The 23,508-nt window shown below is 39.9% G+C and overlaps 1 protein-coding gene across 3 annotated transcripts in view; it reads left to right on the top strand.

Annotated features, from left to right (window-relative positions):
- Nucleotides 1-23,508, top strand: part of CELF2 (CUGBP Elav-like family member 2) — a 550,002-nt gene that overhangs the window by 151,730 nt on the left and 374,764 nt on the right. Inside the window, exon 1 of one of the 3 annotated variants that reach the window (XM_032105237.1) lies at nucleotides 17,765-18,282. The exons of 1 other annotated variant lie outside the window; for it this stretch is intronic. In XM_032105237.1, the coding sequence (XP_031961128.1) occupies nucleotides 18,230-18,282 (53 nt within the window). In that variant the 5' untranslated portion in view covers nucleotides 17,765-18,229. Of the gene's footprint in view, nucleotides 1-17,764; nucleotides 18,283-23,508 lie in introns of those variants that run through there. One more of the 3 variants, XM_032105239.1, reaches the window with a different exon arrangement.

Genomic DNA, 23,508 nt, shown 5'->3' with positions numbered 1-23,508 from the left:
TTATGCAAACATTCATTGCAAAAGCAAGCTGGATTGTAGGTTAACTCTTAGAGAAGAAATATATGCTGTGATAACATTACCTAGTATGGATGTGCTACACTTAAGGCATTAACTTCAGTATAAATCATTCTTTAGATGAAATAAAAGTGCTTTATTGCATTACAGTGAGATCCTAAACCACAGTAGATGGATGTCGTAGGATGTAATCTGGGTGCCACTCAATCGGTGCACTTTGTAAAGTAAAGGATGAAATTGTAGACAATGATATCCAGAAGAACATAAAAATCTGATGTATACCCACAAAATCAATGACTATTTAGAATGAAGCTCGAAAACTTGGTATAAAACACTATCTTTGCCTCATCGAGCTAGGCCTACATCTTGTCCCATTGAGTGGATTTATGGAGGCAGCACTGCAGTGTCTTTAAATGAATGAGGATTCCCTCACTCCTTCAGGTCTAAGACACACAGTGGAACAGTATGACCTGTTGAGATTTCTCTGAGAAGCAGCAAAGGTAATAACAGATTCACTACCAGGGATATGGTAAATCAACCCATCTTTCCTTTTAAGAATATCTTTGCTTGTGAATTTTATAACTATTGTATAAATATATGTTTATCAAAACAAGGAATTAATTTGTTTTCAGAACTTGCCAGAAATTTTCAATACATGTTCTTACAGTAGGAAGGGGGAAAAAAATAGTGCAGTGAAAATGATTTTTTTTTTTTCCTGGAATTGCCATTTTTGTGAGAAAGGCACCTTTTTTCCTGCCCTAAAAAAAGCAATATACATTTGGACTGAAAGGCATATTTACTGTTCTTTTTTTTCCCCTCCGAGAATTTCCTCTGTACATTACTAACTAATCCTTAAGTAGCAGTTTTCATCAGTAGCTTTCAAATCAGCACAAAGGAGAAAAATGTCATTGTTCCTCCTGAACCTACGGCACAGCAAGGGGGGAGGAAGGAGATGCTAAGTGGCTTGCATTAATCTCCCAGCATGCCAGTGCAGCAAAACCCACCTCCCAAACCCTAGCACTGTTTTCTACACACTTTTGCACATCCAGCCAGCACTCCTTGCTTGCCCGCTCTTTTGGAAAGAATCCCACTGAAATCCTCAGCCCAAAATACCTCTAAATATGGCAGAATACAGATTAAACCTTTTATATCTGAGCAGTTCATCTGCTGAAGGAGGAACTCAAGGCTCAGTTAGAAAAAGTTCTTCCTTCTCAGTTCGTCAGTTTCTGAGTACTGGGAGCCAAACAGTGTGAATTTTTGTGCCTTGAATGTTTATTGTTTTACTTTGTAGCTCAGCAAAGAAGAAGAGAGCAGGTGTGGAAGGCAGGGAAGAACAGTGGGACTCCTTCAAGACAGGAAAAAATACTCTCAGGCATGGGGAGAAAAAGAAAGAATAAGCTGCTCTGTGCTCTGCCTACAGTGGAGGAGATGAACTACATTACCAACAGCAGTTCTGCCTCTTGCTCCATGCACTTCATTTTTTGCATAATAAGAGAAAATTATACTTTGTCATGTTGTATTAAAGATAATTATCTCCCGCAGTCCTTGTGGTTTTCTATGGATCTGTAGGTAACACAGTTACAGTCCTTGATATTTGCACAGCGACTGGTTGTTACTGCCTCAGAAGAAAAATTCTTTGCTTGTTCCTGAAGAAGTCTTTATCAATCCAGATGTTAATCTGGACTATTGGTCATTCAGTCAGCAACAGCGTGGTCAGCAAGAACAAAAGGAAGGAAATATCCATGAAAGTTGTACTGATTTCCACAAAGCAGTGAGTGCGGAAAGAAGTTTAGGTCTAGTGGGGCTGGAATTCTCTATGGTAGCTGCTCTTCTAACAGAGGGCCTTTTGTAGGAAAACCAGTCACTAAAAGAGACACCCAAGGGATCAAATTTTGGAGGTCCTGTAGGTGTATTCATTCCCAAAGCCTGGAAATCTGATGATGTCTTTGAGAGTATCACAGAGTTCATGTTCACTGATACAGTTGAATAAATGGCTGGCAGACAGATGTGAGTCACAACTGAAAAGGGCCCAAAAAAGATGAAAACCAGACAAACAATAGAGATGCATTGAATGAGAGCAAGAGATAATTTTACGTCATTGAACACAGTGAGCCTTTCAGCATCTTCAGAAAGCCTACAGGACGCTGCCAGTATTGGACACCTGGGACACTCCAGTGCATTAAAGGGCCTGCAGATTGTGAAATGTTGTGGATTTCTTATCCCTGGAAATGTTCAAGGCCAGCTCGGATGGGGCTTTGAGCAGCGTGGTCTAGTGGAAGGTTGAAACCTGGTGTTATTTAAGATCCCTTTCAACCCAAATAATTCTATGATCCAATGAAATGTAAAACCAGAACACATGCTCCAGTATTTAAGCACACAAAGGCTTAGCTTTGCCTACAAGCCAGCACTGGGGTCCTCCTTGTCTCAGGGTTTTTTTCTCAGACTTCCAGGAGTGCAGTCACACATGAGGTCAGGATGCTGGGGTCCCACATGTACATTTTCACCTTATGGTAACACCTGAAAACATCAGCTGAAACAACTGCACCATGTACCAGCACTACAAAAGACAGCAGGATTCTCAAGTCACCTATCATTTAAATAGACAAAAGAATAGGAGAATGTAAATATTGTCATTCCTGCTGAGCAAACAGAGAGCTGGTATCACTCAGAGAGGTCAGGCAGATTAAGGAAGAAAACCCCGATCTCGTGACTCCCAAGCCAGCGTCTGAACCACACAACCACAGTTGTGTTCTCAACAGAGCTGCTCTCTCTGGGTTTTGATCAGCATCTATTGCTTCCAGCAGTTACTGTGTCTGATCTCCACATCCCTATTAAATTATTCTATAGATGATGTAAAAGGTCAGGGGAAAAAAAACCACATGCAAAACTGTTGAGAAAAATGCCACCCCTTTTCTGAAGGCTTATTGTAAAATAAATAAATAAAGTAGTATTAAAGAAGGAAAAATTACCAAGGGAGTCATAAAAAGTTAGCTTTAGGCCAGAGAAATGTTGCTTTTCATTTCTATATATTACATGAGAATATTTTGTGGACTAACAGTGCATGAATAATGTTTTATTAAAATGTATATCTTTACAGCTTTATTTTATCAGGTCCTTCAAGGCCTGGGATAAAAAAGGTTTAACAAGTTTGACACATGCTGATTTAGCATTTATACCACAAACTGAATCTGCTTTGTGAGGGAAAATAGGCCAGCTTTCAAAATACAAACACTGTGAAGTATTCAAAGTGAAACAAAACAAAAGTGAGAAGTGAGAAGAACCAAAAAAAATAAGAAGAAAAATGCAAACCATGATCATTCCAAACCTGCTGTGCAAAGGTTTTAGACTAACTTTGAAAATATATTGCATTAAATGTTGTAGCACTGATGATTCCAGCATCCAAGTTTCCTAATGGAGTATGCAAATCTGGTTTGTAGGATTCAACTAAAAGTAGTCAATAAGTGTTTGTTCTCTTTTATTCTTTCAAATAAGTGCAAGATCTGGCCCTTCCTGAATCATCTTAACCCTTTCAGTTGTCAAATATTAAAACTAGAAGAAAACCTTTTTCAGAATGTAAAAGAGTTTTAGAATTTTAGATTAATGTCACATCCTTGGTTGCAGAAGGAGATATTTTAGAAATCTCCTTGTTCAGCCTCCGTCTCCAACCCAGAAGAAATGCTGAAAGCCGCAATACTTAGGAGGAAATATGCTTTTTCTGTGTTAGGGTAAACTGACCTAGATTTCTGTGATTTTGAAGTTAGTCAACCCTCAGTTAAACTCTTATCTAACCTGTCTTGACTTTTAAAATGTTTTTAAGCACAATTTTTCTTTATTTCACAAAGCCTGGATAGCTGGCACATTTTACAACTTTGCATTTCCATTATTAAATTGCCAGATGGAGACCAGTTAAAATGATTTTTATTTCTGTTACTCTGATATTTTTGCACTTCTGCTTTTCAAGTAACCAAATGGGGGTTAGCTAAATCCTCTGAGCTACTCGTTTATAAATGGACTGTAGACACAAGTGTATAAATCTATATGCTAAGCTTGCTGGAATTGCTACAGCACTATAATAGGCAAAGGATGGATAACATATCCTTCTGTTAACAGGACACCATCTTTATAGACTTAATCAATATACTAATTAAGATTTGAGGTGTATCAGTGCCCAGCTTCATGGTGAGGCTTTTATGTTCTATCTACATCTCTTCTACATTTCCTATATTTCTGCCAAATTAGAGACAACAGAAAATTGCCTCTATCATGGCACATACCTGAACTTTTATTTCTTGTTATATTGAACAGCAGGGACCCTCTCTACATCATAACTTAACATGTCTGTTAGAAGGAAAGATACTTTATATGAAGGAATGAATGTTTTCTCTGAGAGATACATTCTTATGGTATTCATTAAAACTAAATATTATTTCTAATATTTTTCTGACCCTTGTGTTCTCTTTGTTTTAAAACTCCAAAGCTTTCTAGTACCTTAAAACCCTTTTCGTACTGATCATTCCAGAGGTAATTAAAATACTTTTTTATTTATATAGCAATTTTCCCACCACTAATTTTTTAACTTAAGAGATTCCAAATCTACTTGGATGTGTATGGGTGGACACAGCCACTTTCTGCAGCAATCCAGGAGAGGGAAATTGTGAGGATTGTCATATTCCATTGCAATTTCCCAAAATTATACAGATATAATTTATAAAGCCTGAATGTCAAAAAGTTAAAATTAACAGACCTGGTCTCATCAAGTACACATCATGATTTTGATGAAACCAACGTCTTACAACATTACTTACATACAGCTGCCTGAAATAACTGAGTACAGGAATTTTACATTAGAAATTCTGTAATTTATTAGCTCTGTGGAAAAGTCCTTTTTCCTTTTAGAAACAGAGTAGTTTGTAGTTTTAGCCAACAATTTTTATCTTAACCACTGTCTAGTTTCAATTAGAATAAATCTTTCCTTAACAGCTTTCATAGGCAATAAATATTGGGGTGTGTGAGAGAACATGTTTCATGCGGAAACAGGTGTGGTAAAATATTTGGTAACATTTACAGAAATTTTAAGCCATTTTTTTCTTTTTAGGCTGTGTATAGTATGATATAGTTTCACACTTTCCTGAATAAATAGCATAACTCTAAACAAAATCTGCCAGTTTGTCTCCATTGTATATTTTACTGCTGGGTAATTCAAAACTGAAAAAAAATGGTGAAATCATCCTAGGAAAAAGAAATATTTAGATTGGGTAATGAGGCTAATTTAAAATGATAACTGGGGAAGCTGTGAAAGCTGAAATTTTGTAGTCTAATAGTAAAGGAACAAATGTTAATTTTGACTACTTCACAGTAATCTGCACAGAAGATTTGTGTAGCAATAGAAGTCTGATCAATGAAGAAGATGTCTTGGGATTTTCATACAAATTGACAAGCTCTGCACATCTACTTTTTCTGGTGACATATTATCCTGCTTGTTTAGTCACCTCTCCTATGAATTTCCATTTCACATTTAACTTCTAAACCCTTTGTGAATATAGTATAGTACTGTGACAACAGTAGGACACTATAAATCCTTACAGCACTTTCCAACCTATGCTGTGTGTTCTGTGGCGAATTTCTCTTGGCTTCAATGGCAGTGGCTCTGAAACACTATCACAGATTTAATTTCATGTCACCCTTCTTGTAATATTTTGTTCTTCTTTGGTTTAACCTTCTTTCCCATTTGGAGAGTGATAATAAGGGTTAATTGCTGCAAGTGCTCGTTGATATAAAGTCAGCTGACGGCTGCTGATGAGTGAGCTCAGGAAGGTCTGCAGAGCAAGATGTTTTGCTTTGTTTCCAGCTCAGCATCGCAGGCGGCCCAATCCTCTCTGCAGGCTCTGCTCCCACAGAGTTGTCCAGATGGTCTGGCTCCGGCCGCCTTTCCTTTCATGTAAGGTGGGGAAGTGGTGAGGAAAGTTTGTGTCTGCCTGAAATGACTCATCCCCCAGATCCCTGGGCCTCAGCTGCTGCACAATCCTCAAAAGATCCCAACATGTGCCTTACACCATTGTTGTCCTTTTTTCTTCCCTTTTTTAAATAATCTCATCACCACATCTTGTTCCCTGAGCCCCAGAAGGATGCAGGGGAGCAGATGTCATCCCCCCTATTATCTCAGTAGTGTGGCAAGCTGGAGAGTGACAGGCAAGACACATCAGGATGGCTCTGGCAGGCTACAGTCACAGCACAGCAGACATTTCAGTGACTGAGGAATGTTGGGACAAGGCCCAATGTACAGGTTTGTGAAAGACATAACCTGGCTGAGATGTATTGGAGATCAGTCTCCCCCCATTCCCCACTGACAGCCTGACCCTCAGCTGGTAGACCATACACACAGTGCTCATGTTTCAGTCAAATCATAGCTGGAACAGCCAAGAGGATTTTAGACTAGATATTTTAGTAGGATATGTAAAGGTCCAGGCAGTTCAAACTCAAAATTTTACCTGTTCATCAATGACATACATTTTCTTATAGCTTACATGAGTTAATTCCTTTCTGTACCATGAATTAAAATCAAAGGAACTGGGAATTTATACTAAAAAAATCTGGTGCAGTTATCTCGCTGAAAGATTGCTGGTTTGAATAAACAGTTTTAGTATCTCTACCCATAACAGTCTAAAAAGGTTGGAGTGGGAAAAAAAAATAAAAGTACTGGAGAAAATTTTTGGACCATAGCATAACTGGGTTTGGAAGGGACCTCAGAAGGTCTCTAGTCAAAGTTGGGACAGCCATGAGGTCGCACCAGGTTGCTCAAAAAGAGTAATCTGAAAAATGGGTCTCTGTAAAATATAAAATATACTTGCCATAATAAAAGCACTTGAAATGGAGCTCATTTGTGGAATTAATGAGTGGAATAGGAAGTGCCCAGAGGCTGGGTGCTGTGAAGATCTGTGCAGGTCGATAAGACCATGGATGGTCAGAAAAGCACTAAACCCACAGCCTGCATCTGCAGTGGCAGGACGGAGAGTGCACATCCTTCAGGGATATGACGTGGTGATGCAAAGGTGTCTCCCCTGTGCTGGTTTGGGCCAAAACCAGCACACTCCACTCAACTATTTCAAGCAAGATAACAAATCCCCAGGATGTGTTATTCCATAAGCACCAGTCAGTAATACATGGAGGAGAATCGAGGTGTGATGGGAGATAGCCCCATCCTTGGAAATGTTCAAGGCAGGTGGGAGAGGAGACTGAGCAATCTGGTGAAAGGTGTCCCTGTCCAGGGTGGCAGGGTTGGTCTTTAAGGTCCCTTCCAGCCCAGCTCATTCTAGGATTCAATAATTTCATTTTCTGACTCAAGGCTACCATATCCATGCACTTGGTAGCAAATAATCGATGATGATTTGTTTGGGGATTTTAAGTTTCAAACATAAATGATATTGTGCTCGATGCAAACAACGTCTCTCCTGGACTTCATTATGTTGGATAAAGATGAATTTGTCCCTAGACTGGAAGTTAGTGTTGCCTAAGGATGAATGATCATGACACAGTTACATTCAGTACAGCAAACTGAGTACATACCTGCTAGTCATTCACATACTGGTGCTTTCAAAGAGATAATTTTCCAAAGGAGAAGAATTCTGAATGAAACTGATTGGAAAATAGACAGCTCTTTATTCATGGTTTATTAGATTATCATAATTCCACAGTGAGGAAAGAGAATACCTTTGGCTGAAAGCTCATGCCATCTCAGTAATATGGACAGCAATTTTAGATAGGTAGAGATACAGCAAGAGAAAATGAGGGGGAAAAAGGAGGAATAGGGGAAAATGAAAATTTATGAAATATATCAGGTTGTAATAGAGAAGCCAGAGGCAGAGCAGGGGGTGGCTGTCAGGGCTACAACCAAGTGGGAGAAGCTGAAGGTGTGCCAGGAGCAAACAGCAGTGCTATAGCTCAGGGGACTGTGAACATTTATTGCCACATACTGGTATTGTTGCTGGTAAGGCAGTAACAGTCTTTGGCTCTGGGATAGCCTATTTACTTCAAAGTGCTTCTTCTATCGCTCTTTAATTTGGGAATTCCTGCCTTTAGGAACCCTTTTCTTGTATTATTGAAAATGACATGATTTCTAAAAGTTCAATATATTTTTCATCCACTAGGTTATTTTCTTAATTGTATTTGCTTGAGATAGATTCAATTGCAGTTTTGTGCACCTTCAATTTATGTTCCTATTTTGGAAGCCTTTGGCAGTCTTTCAAAGAGTGTCCATACACACCGAATTTAGTCCCTCAGCTTTAGATGATAGCTCTCAATAAATACGCATGCAGTGCTTGCAGAGGGGAGAGCACCTTCCCTTTCCTCCTCCTCCAAGCAGGTCTCCAGAATAAATCATGATCTGAAACACTTCACTGATCTTGGTAAAGCTCTCCTTTCTGCCAAATTCGATGGCTGATAAAGTTGCAGCTACTATTCCTCCAGTCTTGTGCCAGATTTTATAGCAGAAAGTAAAGATTCTGTGCTATATTAATATTTAAGTGTTGTTTTTCCTTTCCAGGTGTCCAAAAGCTGTCCTGACATCCAGGTCAGGACAGCTTCCCATGGCAATTTTGCTCAGACAAGAGCTTGGAATATCAGTTCAGGTGGTTTCACTAAAATCACCTCTGATGGTGAGGGAGAGGGGCCAGGTGGGAGCTGGGAAGTAGGCTTTTTCTTCTGCAAGAGCTGGCAAACATTCAGCAGGTACAGGTGAGGATAAAAAATGACACTGCTTCTCCATGCTGGGCTGAGTACTCTTTTAAAACAGTTTCTTCTAAAGTAGTTTCATACTTCCTTCTGTATATGAACTCTTGGTATAGGTCATTACTATCCAGAGATAAAGTTTTCAATAGCTCAGCAGGAAAGACAGGGGTGGGCAATGGTTTTTATCTAGATCCTGGGTGACAAATATTTTGGTTCTGTATTTGAAACATAGCAGAATTATTTGCTCATATCACCTTAGAATAATGAAATTTGTTTCAAATTCATAGAAGTTTAGATATCTAGAAACATCTCTTGGGAATGGATCATCTTAAATATGTAGATTTGATTAATCTGCACTGAAGAGGAATTTTTATTTGCCCTACTGTGGCCATGGTTAAGGTTATGTCAGTTCAAAAAAGGCAGCTGGACTTCCCCACATATGCACAGGCTGCTCAGTCTGCCAGCAAAAGGGGAAATATGAGAAAAGATACAAAATACTTGGTAAAAAAATATTTAACTAATGAGAATGTAACAAATGTAAGCTAGGAGTTCCTTTAAAAATTCCATTCCCTTCTGGCATTACAATGGAAAAGTGGCACTCAAGGCTTTGTACTTTGCATCCATTGGCAGTCTAGGGAAGACTGTGGCTATTCATGACCAGCAGAGCACAGGTTAACAGTTTCATTAATATCCCAAACGGGGCTCAGCTGGATGATTGTGATTTGGGAGAAGTGTTAGGCCCAGTGTTGTGCCAGATTGTGACATCAATAATGTCAACATGAAACCTGAACTCACAACTGGCACCATGAAATGAAAATGAATTTTAGATGTAGCATCTATAATCTGAAAAGAAGATTACTTACTTCTTAAGGAGATGGTAACTAAAAGAAAAAGAAAAAAAAAAAAAAAAAAAGGCTTGGAAATATCTAAAAGCAGCCTGGTTAGTGACTAGACAGCTTTTTCTGCAAGAGGAAATAGCTTTCTCAAACTACTGGGTAAGGAATTATTAGCAGCAGCTGGAACTTCTCATTTGCAGACAAGCTACAAACTAAAATAGAAATATAAATTATCTGAAGAACCCACCATGAAAAGCAGCACTATCTTCCCCTCCTGGTTACCTCAGGCAGAGACTGAACTCCTTCCCAGCTGTTGAGCAACAGAGACAATTTGTAATTCAGTCCTCTAAACTTCTGTCAGATGGGGGAGCAGTGAAATGTAAGGTAGGAATCTGAAAGAGGTGGATTTAAACTGTATATTAGGAAGAAATTCTTTACTATAAAGGGTGGTGAGGCCCTGGCACAGGTTGCCCAGAGAAGCTGTTGCTGCCCCATCCCTGAAAATACTCAAGGCCAGGTTGGATGGGGCTCTGAGAAACCTGTTCTGGTGGAAGGCTCCCTGCCCATGGCAGGGGGGGTTGGAACAAGGAGGGGGGGGGGGGGGGGTCTTTAAGGTCTCTTCCAACCCAAGACATTCTATGACTTTATGATCTACTGATCTCTTCTTGCCTGACAATTGTGAAATGAAGGATGTTTCCCAAGGACACTCCATGAATTATTAGCAATGAATCCAATTCAGACTGGGGGGACCCAGCCTGTATTAGCTCCTGCAGCTTCCAGAGAAGTGTGGATTTGCTTAGGTTGAACACCCAAAAGAGGAAAGAAGGGTATTTTCCTTGCTATTCTACAGGCCAAACTTTAAGACGCGCAATTTTCAGGACTTCCAGTGTCTAGAGGGTAGTGCAATGTTCTAGAAAGCTGCTTCTATTAATCTCACTCTTTTTGCAGTCTTTATTGGTTGGATTTTGTCAGATGAAGCAATGAATGTTTATGCCTGAGGTTTAGAAAGCAATAAAAATGTTTTATTTTCAACATGGGGACCTGTGCTTGTCTTTATTGGAATCACAGCCTAGGCCTTGTCTGGGAGAAAAATCACTAACGTGCTTGGGCTTGTGTAAATGAGGTCAGCAAGAGAGAAAAGTGTGGCGTGAGACTTTGAATATTTTTGAATGGAAAGAAAGTATCTCCTGCAAACAAATTATGTGTGTGACTATGACCTGTTGTACATAAATAATTTAATCTGGGGTAATAGCTATTAATGCTTTGAAAGATACAAAAGTTTTATGAACGGATGTAGGAAGTAATGCAATTGTCAACATGAGAATGAATGAATGTTTAGGTGATGGTCTTTTTTAAAATTAGTAGTCCTCAGAAAGAGAAAAAAATGTGTCTCTGCTTTTCCAAAAACTAAAGAAGTTTCTTTAGATAATAAATGTAAACTGCATTCCATGCATATGTAAAAAAAAACCAGCTTTCTCTGACTTTCCCTGATTTAGGACCTTTAGAGTGAACATTTTTTATGGATAAGCTGTCCTTTAGAACTGAATTTAATTCCAGCCTTCTATTGATGAAGTAATACTGTTATGAAACTCTCTTCTGTACTGTTTTCACAGGAATAACATGTTGGGTTTTTTCTCAGGAGAGCAACAGCTCATTTCAGTGCACTCTGTGGCACTTCCTTTGGATACACACACACCTGTACATGGATTTGTAGATGCTTGTGCCTATGCAAGCAGATAAGCGCTTCTAAACAAAGGCTCCAGGGGAGTTACATGCCCAGAATCAGGACACTTAATTGGTTTTTGTCTCCATAAAAATCTCCTGCCAGCTGTTATGGCAAAAATGTTGCCTTCCTGTTTTGTCAGCTCTCCCAGCCTTTGTAATAGGAAGGGAAAATGAAACAGTTTTATCTGCAGTGAGTACAGCAAATCCTAAATCCTGACCAGCATCAGGCGTAAACTCAGCCTGTGCTGGTGCATACACAGGCTAAAAGAGTGTTCCTCAATGCCTTTGGGATGTATGTATGAGATTGCTCTGGCATCTGAAGCATTTTCTCCTTCCCTACTTGCATGTCATCATCTTAGGTCAATAGCAAAGCACACTGTCACAAGGGACCTTGTGTCTCTCTGTTTAAAAGATATAAGCTCAGTGCATAAAATAGGTGTTTGTGGTTGACACCTTCAAAATCATGTGCTGAATATACTTTAATAATTATGAATATCAGAAATGGAAGATTTATTTCACCATTTTCTTAATTGAATAATTATTCCCTTTTGCTAACTTTTTCCCTTATTTCCCTCTAGGACTTTGGAGATTTTAAATTATTTTCATTCTAAGGGGTATGGTATAGATGATTTTTTTAAAGCTTCAGGGGTTCCTTACTTTGCTACAGCAACTCTTTAATTTTTGAAGTGGTAGAAGCCATCTGTCTCAACAGATCATGTTCTTTTACACTGAATGATGAACCAGTGTTTCAGTTGATTTATACTTAAAACAGTCTTGGAAAGGAGGGAATTTTATAAAGCTGCCAATTTTTGTGTCTTCTATTAAGTTCCTAGTGTTCTGCTCTGTAGATTGCTAGGGTGGTGTCTGTCCCTCCCCGATGGGAAAGTAGGGCACAGATAAAAAAATAGTTTTCTCAATGTCAAGAAGAAAGACATTTAGGGGAATTAACTGAGTATCTCCACCTAGTCTCTTACCAATAATCATTCCTATTCCTTGAGCTTCTGTGATGGATAGAAAACCAGAGGCAAATACTTGAAGAGCCTATTAAAAGACAGATATGGATATGGAGCCACTAATTTTCTTTTGTCTCTTTGGAAATGGTTTCCTAAACATTTTACAGTGGGCATTTAGCATAAATTAATTACTCTTAGATTTATTCTTCAATGCTGCATGAGATGGCATTGGGGCTGTACAAATGCAGCTGTGGTCCATGTGAAAACATGGTCTTCACAACAAAGAGCTTATTAAGGTCATTACCAAAGTTTTTATTTTCTGGGCTGTGTTATGAAGGCAGCCTGAACAATAACCTTTTCATAAGGCTTCATAATGACCTCTTGGTGTTCACTGTATGACCTGACACCAAAAGAATGGAAATGAAAAGACAGTCAGTGTCAGCTTTGGCTCCTCAGTCTGCTGTGGTGCTGGAACAGTTAACGGCTGCTTTTCTCCTCTCCACCAAATCTGACCCCTGACTCTGCCAAATGGAATGAAAGAAGCAGATTGGGGTGTGCAAGGAGCTCTTTTTGAACATGTCTGGCAAATACAAGGAGCTTTTCTTCTCTTTCATTCTTTCTGTTGGATGAGGAAGGGCAAGCCCTGCCTCAGACTACAGAAGTGTTCTCACTCCACCAGCGCTGCAGAGCGAAGAAACCTTCCCGCTGGCCAGTAAAGAGAAATTCAGCAGAGGACATAAATGTTTGGCTCATATCCTGCTTAAAGTGAACTACAAACACCTTAAAAACAATTAGGCTGATGGGAGTTTGGGGATGACTGTCTCTTCAGAGAGGCTGGAAAGCATTTCTCTCATAATGAAGTATGTCGTAATAGTGATTTTCTGCTAGGTGAATAGACACAAAACACATCTTTGTTCGTGAGGCCTTTTATTGCAGCAGTTGTCATGAGCAAAACCTGAAAGTACTTGAAAATCCATTAAAAACACAATCAGGATTTAAAAAAAAAATACCATCTCTTGAAAGTTTGTCTCTGCAGACTGTAAAAGTGAGAAGTCGATAAGTATGAGACACATTTATGCAATTTAAGATTAATGATTAACTGTTAAAGTGCAGGCTTTGTACAATCAGCGAGGAAACAAAACCCTTCAATCTCTGCAGCTGCTGCATGAAGCCAACTTCTAAGTTACAGTGTGTGATAAGACATGCTGAATCCCAGCCCAGTTGGCCATTGACCTGCCGTGAATCAGTGACTGCTGTCTCCAGGGTGTTTTGGTTACAGTTCCCAGGTCCCAAAGGGTAATTATCAGCTGGATTTATGCCTGTTTGTGACTGCTTTTCCTCTGGTTCTGAACAAGCACCAGTGCATGACTTTGGGAATTTCTTAGACTTGGGACTTAAAATTTCTTGTCTCCCAAATTATGTATTTCACAAAAAGAAAATGGACTAGGTTTAAATATTCATAATAATACTTGGACTCACTTATACCAGTTCTAGGAGTAAGATTTTAATTATTTTTTTTCATCAGAATTATTGAATTCAGCCAGAATTTTTTCACACATCCAGGCCATGAACAAGTGCTCAAGTTCCCAAGTTAAAGCAGCATCTTGCCAACTCTAAAACATTTGGCTGGTCAGCAGGAAAGAAAAAGCTGCTTGTAAAGCACTGGAATGCATTTTCAATTAGTCACTCCATTGCTTAAAAGGCGAGGCATCAGGGACTAGGAGGAGAGGCAGGGGGGATGGCAAGGCTGATGGGGAGGGACAGCATGAGACAGTCTGGAGAAGAGCCTTTATCAGCCCCCAACAGCAGCCCTGAAGTTGGAGGCCACTCTTTAACAGCTCAGCTTTTGTTTAACAGCAGGCTCCCTAGGCAGAGTAAGGTTTTCCTGGTAAAAGACCAAGATTTCTTTCAAATAACTTAATATTGCTTTGTATGAAAGAGCAATGGAAAATATGTATTGGGAAGATGCTAGGAGGTTATTTATTTCTCTATTGTCTGATAACCAGGCTGCTGGGCACCTTGACTAAAAGGTTGTGCTCTGGCAGACCTTCCTTGGCTCCCAAAATATTTTGAGTGAGAAAACACCCTTGAAAGAAGATTAAATAACAAACCCAAACTGCTTACTATACTTGGTTTATTATCCTGCCCAACACCATGAAGTTCTCGGTCCAATAGGATTCTGTTAAAGAAAGAGCTGGGAGGAAAAAAAAAAAATCTCATGACATAAAATCATCTTTCTAATGCTCAGTAGCCATAACTGCTTTTGCTTTCTTAAATGCTTTGTCCTGTATTTGACCTTCAAGTGTTCGTAGCTAGCTGATCTGGAACTTTTTTGACTCCACAGCTGTCTAAACTAAGGATGATGACATTGCTTAGAGATCCTTTTGTGTATGTGTGTATACAGGAATGCTGTTTTCAAAAGTATATATATATATTTACTTTAACATGACTCAAAATCTTGGAAAGCTTGTACTTCTTTATCATATTAACTGAGAACTGATAAGTCCTCTCTGGGGGAACGTGTTATGGCATGAAAGACCCAAATTACAGAATAGGCTGGATTTCAGCAGGTAGAGAAAATTTTTGGAGTTGTTGGCTTCTGGCTAACTGTAATAAATTTTCTTAAGTAATATTTCACAGATGTGCTGGCGGTTTCCTGGCAAATAAGCTGAAGATCATAGGAAATCTCTTAAGGCATAAAAATAAAAGTTTTGAAGATAAAGTCCTCAGCCCTAACAGAAAAAACATTTAGCTAAAATCTGGGCTGGAGTCTGCTATCCAAGCACAAGACTTAAAGTTTACAGTGAGTTTCTGTTTCTGTTTTATTTGTTTTCTCCTACTATAGCTACATGCTGTATGAAACACGTGAGGCTGTTTTGGAAAATCCATTGCCTGTCGCAAGTTCCTCTGTGCTAAACTTGATCTTGTAGTTTTATTTTTGGAAGGCTTATAGTTGCTGTCCTCAGTGTTGTAGGAAAAGCTGACAAAATGCCAGCAAGGTCCTGCAAAATGGAGACATGGCTTTCGTTCCAGACACAAAAATTTAAGATGAAAAAATATTAACAAACACAATAAGTGCAAAAGGGAAAGGAATAAGTATATTTACTCCGACAGGATAGTTTTCATGCGGCTGTGTTGGTGGAAATAATGGAGCACTTTCTGTGGGAAGACAGTGAAAAATGTATCTATGGAAAGTATAAGTTGTACTTGTTAGAGATTAAATTCTCGAAATAGACATAGTTTGTGGAATTTTGGGAAGAACAGAGTAAGAGACACTGAGCATCTTGCATATAAAGAGTGAGGTATAAAGACAGAGCATCTGCCTCTTTCTCACCTTGACCTGCAACAGTGGAGGGACAGGATGTGACAAGGACACAAACTTGGCTTGTCAGTGTGACAGGAGAGGTCAGGGTGTTTTGATTTTTGTTTTCCTTGCAGGCTAAGCTTGAAGCCTTTCTTAATTAGTGCCTGGTCATCAGTATGTTTGCACAATATGAAATATTCAATGAGAAGTTTATGTGGGAAAATAGGTGAATGTAGCTCTAAAACCAGCAAATGGCGATGGGGTAGAGAGGAAAGAGAAAAGGCAGTGTGCTGCAAGCACTGATGCCCTCCCCAGCCTCAAATGAGGGATTAACATCTGTAACAGTGGTTTACAAACTTTTGGGAGGAAAAAAAGAAACACTGACCAATCTCTTCTTATTTTCTTTCCATGCTAAAAAACATGAAAGTTTCCTCAGTTCCACAAAGAAACAACTGGATTTAATTTTCCATTACAAACATCTTGCCCACCTCCTGTACTTAAATAAATAGAGGGCCCAAAGTTTCCAGAGCAGGATACAAGCCTTATCTCTGCAGAATTGCTCAGAGACATGTGTGTATCAGGTGAGAAACACCCTGTGCCCCACTGGTATTAAGAGGGAGGTGGAACATCTGTAACCCCCAGCTGTCCTCCACCTTCCTGCCCCAGATCTGCATCTGCAATCTCACCATCAGCTGACTCTGATGTGTTTGTCCTCGATACACCCCTCTGAGACAAAGTAAAACTGCTGGAAGCATTGCCTAGGGGGGGGATGTAAAATTCTGAAGTCTGAACTTGAGGCCTGACTTGATAAACTGATCAACTGATAGGGCCTCTCATGCTGAGCCAGGAGCTTCACCTGGCTGAGGCAGGGAGGGAGGCAGGAGATGACTCAGTGTTTCTCCTAAATGAGGGGTCAGTGATGCTCTGGCCTTTGAGTAAAGAAGGCATTTTGTGTCTGGGTAATTTAAAACTGGTTGCTTCTCTCTGACCACTATCAGCTGGCTGCTGTCTGGCAGGCAAAACGGTCACATTCTCTTTTTTTGGGTGGTGGGAAGCCTCAGTGTCACCTTCTGGCCAGGGCAAGACTGTGGGGCCTTTGTGAAGCCAGCAAGGGGGGGGTTCAGGCTGCCCAAACCCAGCCTACAGCATACCAGGGAGCCTGAAATGGTTTAGGCACAACTTCACTTTTATCTCACCAAAGAAGGAGGCAGTTGAAGATTTTAAACTTTATTATGTCTTCTAATACTCTTTATGATCTTTCCGTGAGCGTGTCCCACATGACCAGTCTCCCAAATCTCTATGTGACCACCTATTACTGCTTTTAACAAACAAGGGCTGATCTTAACTTTTGTTTTTTTTGTGAGAGAGAGAGAACTGGTGGCAGAGGGAAACTAGGAGCATATGCCTGTGATATAAATACCAAAGTGGAAGTATCTGCCAACTGGGGTAGTTCGGTTCTGACTGAACACTTCATAAGGTACTGTTTTTCTTTTTCCCCCAAAGAATTTTAATTCGGGAATTTCCAGAAATCCTAATGAATTGGTGGAGCTCAAGGAGAGGTACAGTCATTTGCAGGATGAATGGAAAAGATTTAGAAGGGAAACAAATGCAAGAGAAATATTTAAATAGAGGGAAATCAATGTCAAAAGTGTTACAGAAACACAAAAGAAGCCAATAAACTCAATTTTCCTAAGCAAATACACACTATCAGCAGTTACACAACTTTTCAAATCACCATAGTAATCAGAAAGATGCTTTATCATTTATTTTTTAAGTAGCAAAAAAAAGAAATTTATTTAATGGAACTATAGAGGCACCTTCTCCCCTTTCAAACACCCAAAGGGTTACATCTGGCTTTGCATGATTAGACTTTTTATTATTCCACCGTAATAGCAGTCTTGCTTTAGATCAGTGTATTTCAGGCACAGCTTCTGTGTTTAAGTCTATCAGCTCTAATAGATTTAAAGAACAGAGGGGGGGAAAAAAATTATTCTGTATTCTAAAGGTTGTGAACTGTTTTTAATGCATGTGTCCGTTTCTCCATATGGGGATGAGGGACAAGGGGAGGAGGGAAGGGTGGGAGAGGAGTTGCATTAGAAAGTCCCTCCTTTAAAAGTGTCAAACTCCAACCTGCACAGAACAGGGAAAGGGAGACCACCAACAACCCTCAGAAAATAATATAAAAACAAACCTCAGAGGTAGAAGAAAATACCCAAAAGGAGAAGACTGCAGCTTGCAGTAATCTGTAAATGATTGCTGGCAAAGACTGGAGGCTTCGAGCTTGAGCTGTGTTTGTTCCAAAAGAAAGCCAAGAAGGACGGTGTTAATAAAGAGAGATTTAACTGAGGGCTGTGCTTGGAATAAAGTGGACTACAAAAAGGTCAAATTTGATCAGTTGGAGCAGATTACAAGGGCTTTAAAAGGTAGTGGTGAAGAAATGAAACTGGGACTGTGAAGCAATATAGCACAAGATTGATTTTGGGGGTGGAGAGAAGCTGGGACAAGTGCTTATCAGCTTGAGAAGGAGGAAGAGCTGTGCTGGGTTTGTTGTCATTCCCACACTGAGTAGAGTACTTGCTGCTTTTGTGGTTAGCCTTCCCTGCCGTGGTTTTTCTTCTTTTTTATTTTTTTTTTGTTTTTAATACACGTATTTTATTATTGTTATTACTACAATGGTGTCTATAATCTCTGACTTGGATCCTCTGAAGAGCTGGAAAGTTTTAAGGTAGGCCTATATTTTCTTCTGTTTGGTGCAGGCATTTTGGGTTTAGCCCTAAATTAACTGGAGCTTGAGTTGTAATCGAAATGTGAGACTTGGGCTTAAGTAAGAAAGGAGTTTCTGGTAATTAGACCCATTTAAGATACAGCAAAACCTTTGAACAGATGTTTAGAGAGACCCGAGAGAGAATTTTTAAATATACTTCTCAGTGTTACAGTGCAGTGAGCAATTCTTTGTTTTTAAATTTCTTTTTAAGGAGAGACTGCTCTGTAAATTCAAGCTAATAGTAAAGGCTCACACCAGTTGCAACTGCAGCATTAACTCTCTGCTTATCTTGCTGTGCTCTGCATGGAAATGAATGGGAAACTCCAGAGAAGCAAAAACCAACAGCATGAAAGTTGATCAAGAAGTGGAAAATAGTCTTGGGGGAAGGAAGGGGGACTAAAGTGCTTGTTTCAGGTTGTTGCTGAAACTTCCACACTTTGTTGCCTCTCTTAAGGCATGTGTTTGGCACTTAAAAGCTGCAACTTTTTTATCTTCAGCACCAATGTTTGTGTTTCTTTAATTTGCATAGTGATAAACAGTAATTTGAACTGCTAAAAAATTATAAGGGGGGAAAAAAATATCCCCATTAATTCTTGCTACAGATATTGAAGATCCACGGTGTTAAATGTCTGTGTTTAATGCTGCTGTCAGTGCCTGGTTTTGCCTTATTGAGAATCCAGACATATAAAAGTTTGCAGATGGTTTGCAGAAACTTCACCAAGACATTGGAAACATCTGGGAGTGTAGATGGCAAAATTATAAAATCACTTAAATATAAAGTTGTGTAGATACCCCTCAGCTTTTTTGCAAAACATGAAGCTGCACCTAATAATTTTTTTGAGCAAATTACAGGGACTGGGGGCTATGAATTGTGCTATTATTATGCTATATATGTAATAATAATATTTTAAAGTATACTTTAGCTTCTTGATACAATTTTTTAAAGAACTTATTTTGTTCTGAACTGAAAGAGGAAAAACAACATTTCAGAGTCAAAATATAAAGTCTACTTACATGACTAAGGCTTTTTTCCTCACTGAACTTTCTATTTTAGGAGTTTAAAATTCTCTGACCATTTTCTGAGCCTCTGTGTAGGTCTGTGGACTGAGACTCTCTCTCCTTGCCGGTGGTATGAGACTTGGCACAGCAGGCTTATTGCAAGTTTATTTTATTTTATTCTTCAAGTCGTTTGGGACTGTCAGCACAGAATGATGAGTTCCTATTTAACTCCAAAATCCCGTGTGGATGTTTGCTCAAACGCAGGGCTGTGAGGGATGGAGGAGAGCAGGGCTGGGAGGGGCATCTGGGCTGGGTGCTCACCCTGCACTGGACCAGAGCCAGGGTGGCTTTTGTGACTCACCACCAACGAATGCCACTGGAGTGCTTTTGCAGAGTCCCATTTGTGTTGCCTTACAGCGTGTGTGCTCCAGAAGAGCTATTCTAGGAATTACTTTAAGTTTTATCTAGCTCTGTGAGACTATTTCTGATTGCTCTGCAAGACAGATCAGGTGATGCCAGGTTTGTGCTGAGTTGAAAGATGACACAGAGGACATGAAAGTCAAGAAGATTTAAGGAGGAGACAATGTTGCCCTCTCGAAGAATCCTGTTTTCTTTAAAAATCCGTTTTTTACATGCCTGTAAAAGAAATATCTCCCTGGCACTTCTTCCCTACGGCATGCCTGAAGTTTCCCAACTTTGAGTGTGAATGTGGAGATTGCAGCTGTATGGACACAGAGTCGGTCAAAGATGTGATTAAGTCTGGACATTTCTGTGTAGTTTCTGTGTATGATTAGAACAGCAGCTCTGCACAGATGTGACATTGTGCAGCTCCACTGCAAGATGCAGAAGGTTAAGAGGTGGGAAAAGGCAATATGTAATATGAGCAGAATGATCACTGAACAAAAAAAAAAAAAAAAAAGAGGTAGAAGTCATCACACAGCTCTTACGGCTTGTGACTTATTAAACTGCAATGCCACTTCTACCTTTTCTTATAAATTTTAGTTCCTCTTCTGTGGGCCAATTTCCAACCTGTTTGACGCCTCTGAAGCTCCTGGTTTTAGTGTGTCCCCAAAGAATCCTGGAGCTAATATTTATAAGAAATAGAGGAATGTTTCTGTGTGTTTCTTTTAGGTCACAAACCAATTTTTTCGGACTCAAATGAATTGATGCAGCAAATGCCACCACTAGCTCTAAACTAGTGTCCTATACTGGTAAAGCCTCATTTTTGTTTACTTTCTGCACCCTCATAATTTATTCTGTGACTCCATCACAGTTTGAGGCCTGATTAGCTGGGAAAAGACTGAGGGATGAAGATCCTGTGGAGGCAGCAGGTGGGAATATTTACATTGGGACTTAATAATTCCTGGGGCTCAGAGCAGCCTTGGTGCTGGTTAACCCTATGTCAGCTGAGCGCTGGCTCCTCTGCCCTGCTCCCCAAACCCTCAGGGAGCACATCCCTTGACCTGTGAATAAAGGTAATAATGAAGGGAAAGGTCCAATATAACAACAAACAAGGTTGTGGCTGGTGGTGAAGCCTAAAAGGAGGGAGGGGTGGTTTTGGAGCATGACAGGGGATTTTGCTGGACTTCACCCAGCTAAGCTGGGAGAGCTAGCAGAGGTATTAAATAAATGCCAATATGATGTGTGTATATATAATATTACATCAGGCCTCCCTCTTTGGTTGTGTCTGTCTGGAGCAGGACAGTGAGAGCTGCAATAGTTTCTGGTAAGTCTCCGCTTCCTCTGGGTGCAAGAGCCCTAAACACAGTTTAATGTGCATTTTCTTTCACTGGATTTATTCAGAGTGGTCTGAGTACCAAAGTTACTGGAAAGTGAACACATGGATTTTTTTTTTTACCATCTTTAAAATGAGATGGGAGTTGGGATCAAGACCTCCTAGAGCATAAGAGAGACCGAAATCAGCTGCCTTGATTCCAGAAAATCTCTAATCCCTGTTTAGAATTTCTGGGATGTGGTTTTGTTCCTATATGTGACAGGGACAATGGTTTCTGGAGCATCCTGTGCTCTGGGCCCCTACAGCAGCAAAAGCAGAGCAGTAGCCTGGCAAGGACAGCCACAAAAAGGAGGAAAAAAAATTAATTCCTCAAGGCCACATCTCCTCTGTTGCTTTTCTGCCTTAATTTGGCTCCAACAAGGCTAAAGTCAGCACTATAAATCACATAAGTTACCTATGCAGGGAAGACCTTGTGCCCCTTTTGCATTCCTGTCTGAAGAAATATGTGACCTTTCTATGGCACATAGCTAGGAAAAAAAATTAAAAGTCAGTTTTAACTTGACTTTGCAACCTCAAGGTGAAATCCAAGCAAAGAGTAGGAGTTTTTACTCAGAGGAGTGGTCAGCCCCCAGACTGGGAAGCAGGGAACCTTAGTGTCTGCTCTGCATGCAGATGACTGGAATTTCACAAGTCCTATTGAACCGGCCCGTCCAACTTGGCTGGTGGAGTTGGGAACATCTTGTTTGCAACACGTCATTGTGTCAGGCGGATGTACCAATTCAAATGTTCTCTCCAAAATGTCTTTTTCCACCACACACACCATCCAAACAGCCTGTTAATGGTTGGGCTTTTCAGGAAAAAAAAAAAATTGTTTTTCATGCTTGGCAAATCAGCCCAGAAGGAGCAATTTCAGCTGTGTTGGTGTGTGCATTATGAGCTGTTTTGGGCAAATAGTCCTATCCCTACATCCACCCCTGTGATTGCCTGGGAATTGAGGTGGGTTAAATAGCTTCAAAATGTTCAAACTGGGAAAGGGGGGAGGAAAGTAGGCACAACAGCTCAAATTTGGCCGTGGGCACAGAACAATAAATTGAGCAAAGCTTAAGATAAGGCATTCTGTATTCAGTATCTGAACAGACCAGTTCATGCATGGACCCCCAACACATAACCGCTCAGAAAAAGGACTAAAAAGAAAAAAAGAAAATATTTCACTTGAGCTTTACGCTGAGGACCTGGACAATATTCTCTTCAGCCAGTACTCAAAAAACAAAAGGAAACAAGCCCCGAAAGTTTGGCCCTGGGATACAATGCTGGACTCCATCGCCACCATGAAATACAGAAAATGGAATTTCAGATGTCAGTGGAGAATACAAATTCCCTCCTAATTGCCACAATATGCTTGGTTTAAAAAAAAAAAAAAGCGTGGAAGGAGGGTGTATCTTGTAATAACTAAAAACACATTTGAGAAATGGTTTTCCAGTTTACTAATCCAAAAATGCAGATGGTGTCAGAGATGTCATTGAAAGGAGTGTTAGTGCGGGTTACACACGTCCCAAGTCATGACACAGATGAGAATCACCAGCGGGATGCTGGCTGTTGCCAAGCTCTGATAAGCTAAATATGAGCAGAAAAACATAGTGTGGATTCTTCTGCTTTCAGTTTGAATGTGTAACTCTACAATCATTCAAGTGAATAATACGGGGATGAAAAATTAGGGCCAGCTGTATTGAAGTATGAATTTTTAAATTTTTTTTCATGTTTTTTTTATTTGTGCTTCCATTGCACTTTGTAGAGGACAATATGGGCAGCTTTTCTTTGGTTTTTTGTTAGGTTTGTTTTTTTTTTCTCTTAAAAAGGCATGATCTATGGGATGATGCAAGTAAAGAAAACAGAAGCCAGCAGATTAGGATGTAACACATTCCTGCATCCATTGCTGATGGCTGAGAAAGTCATGCAGTCCTCCTCTAAGCCTGTGCAGATTTATTCTTTCATCTTTATTTTCCCCTGATTAAAATTCACTATCACTCCTTTCAATAAGAGGTTATTCTCCACCGTTTTGCTAAAAACAATCCACTTTTCATATCAAGCCTGTGTACAAGCTCATTACATCTTGTTCATTTGGACATGAGTTGTTAAATCTTCCAGGTGCTTTATGGGGGATTTAAACATCCAATTCAAGTGAATGATCTCTCACAAAAAGGTTTACTTACTACTGCTGCCACATTCCTTTGCCTAATTATTTAAATTGCCCTAACCCCTAGAACCTGAACCAGCAGCACAGCTGTCTAGCCAGCATCTGTGACAGTGAGGTGTAGTAACACTCTACCAGCCACCAGTGATCTGCAGTTCAGGGACTTGTGCCAGCAGTTATGGCTTTTCCTTGATGGTTGCTTCCTCCATGAATTGATCTGACTGGCTTTACAGTTTTAACTTTGAGTCCAGACATCTTACAA

This window comes from Corvus moneduloides, chromosome 4 (assembly GCF_009650955.1).
Source record: "Corvus moneduloides isolate bCorMon1 chromosome 4, bCorMon1.pri, whole genome shotgun sequence".
Taxonomy (NCBI): Eukaryota; Metazoa; Chordata; class Aves; order Passeriformes; family Corvidae; genus Corvus; species Corvus moneduloides.
The sequence above is the reverse complement of the archived record's forward strand: the minus strand, read 5'-3'. Positions and strand labels throughout refer to the sequence as shown.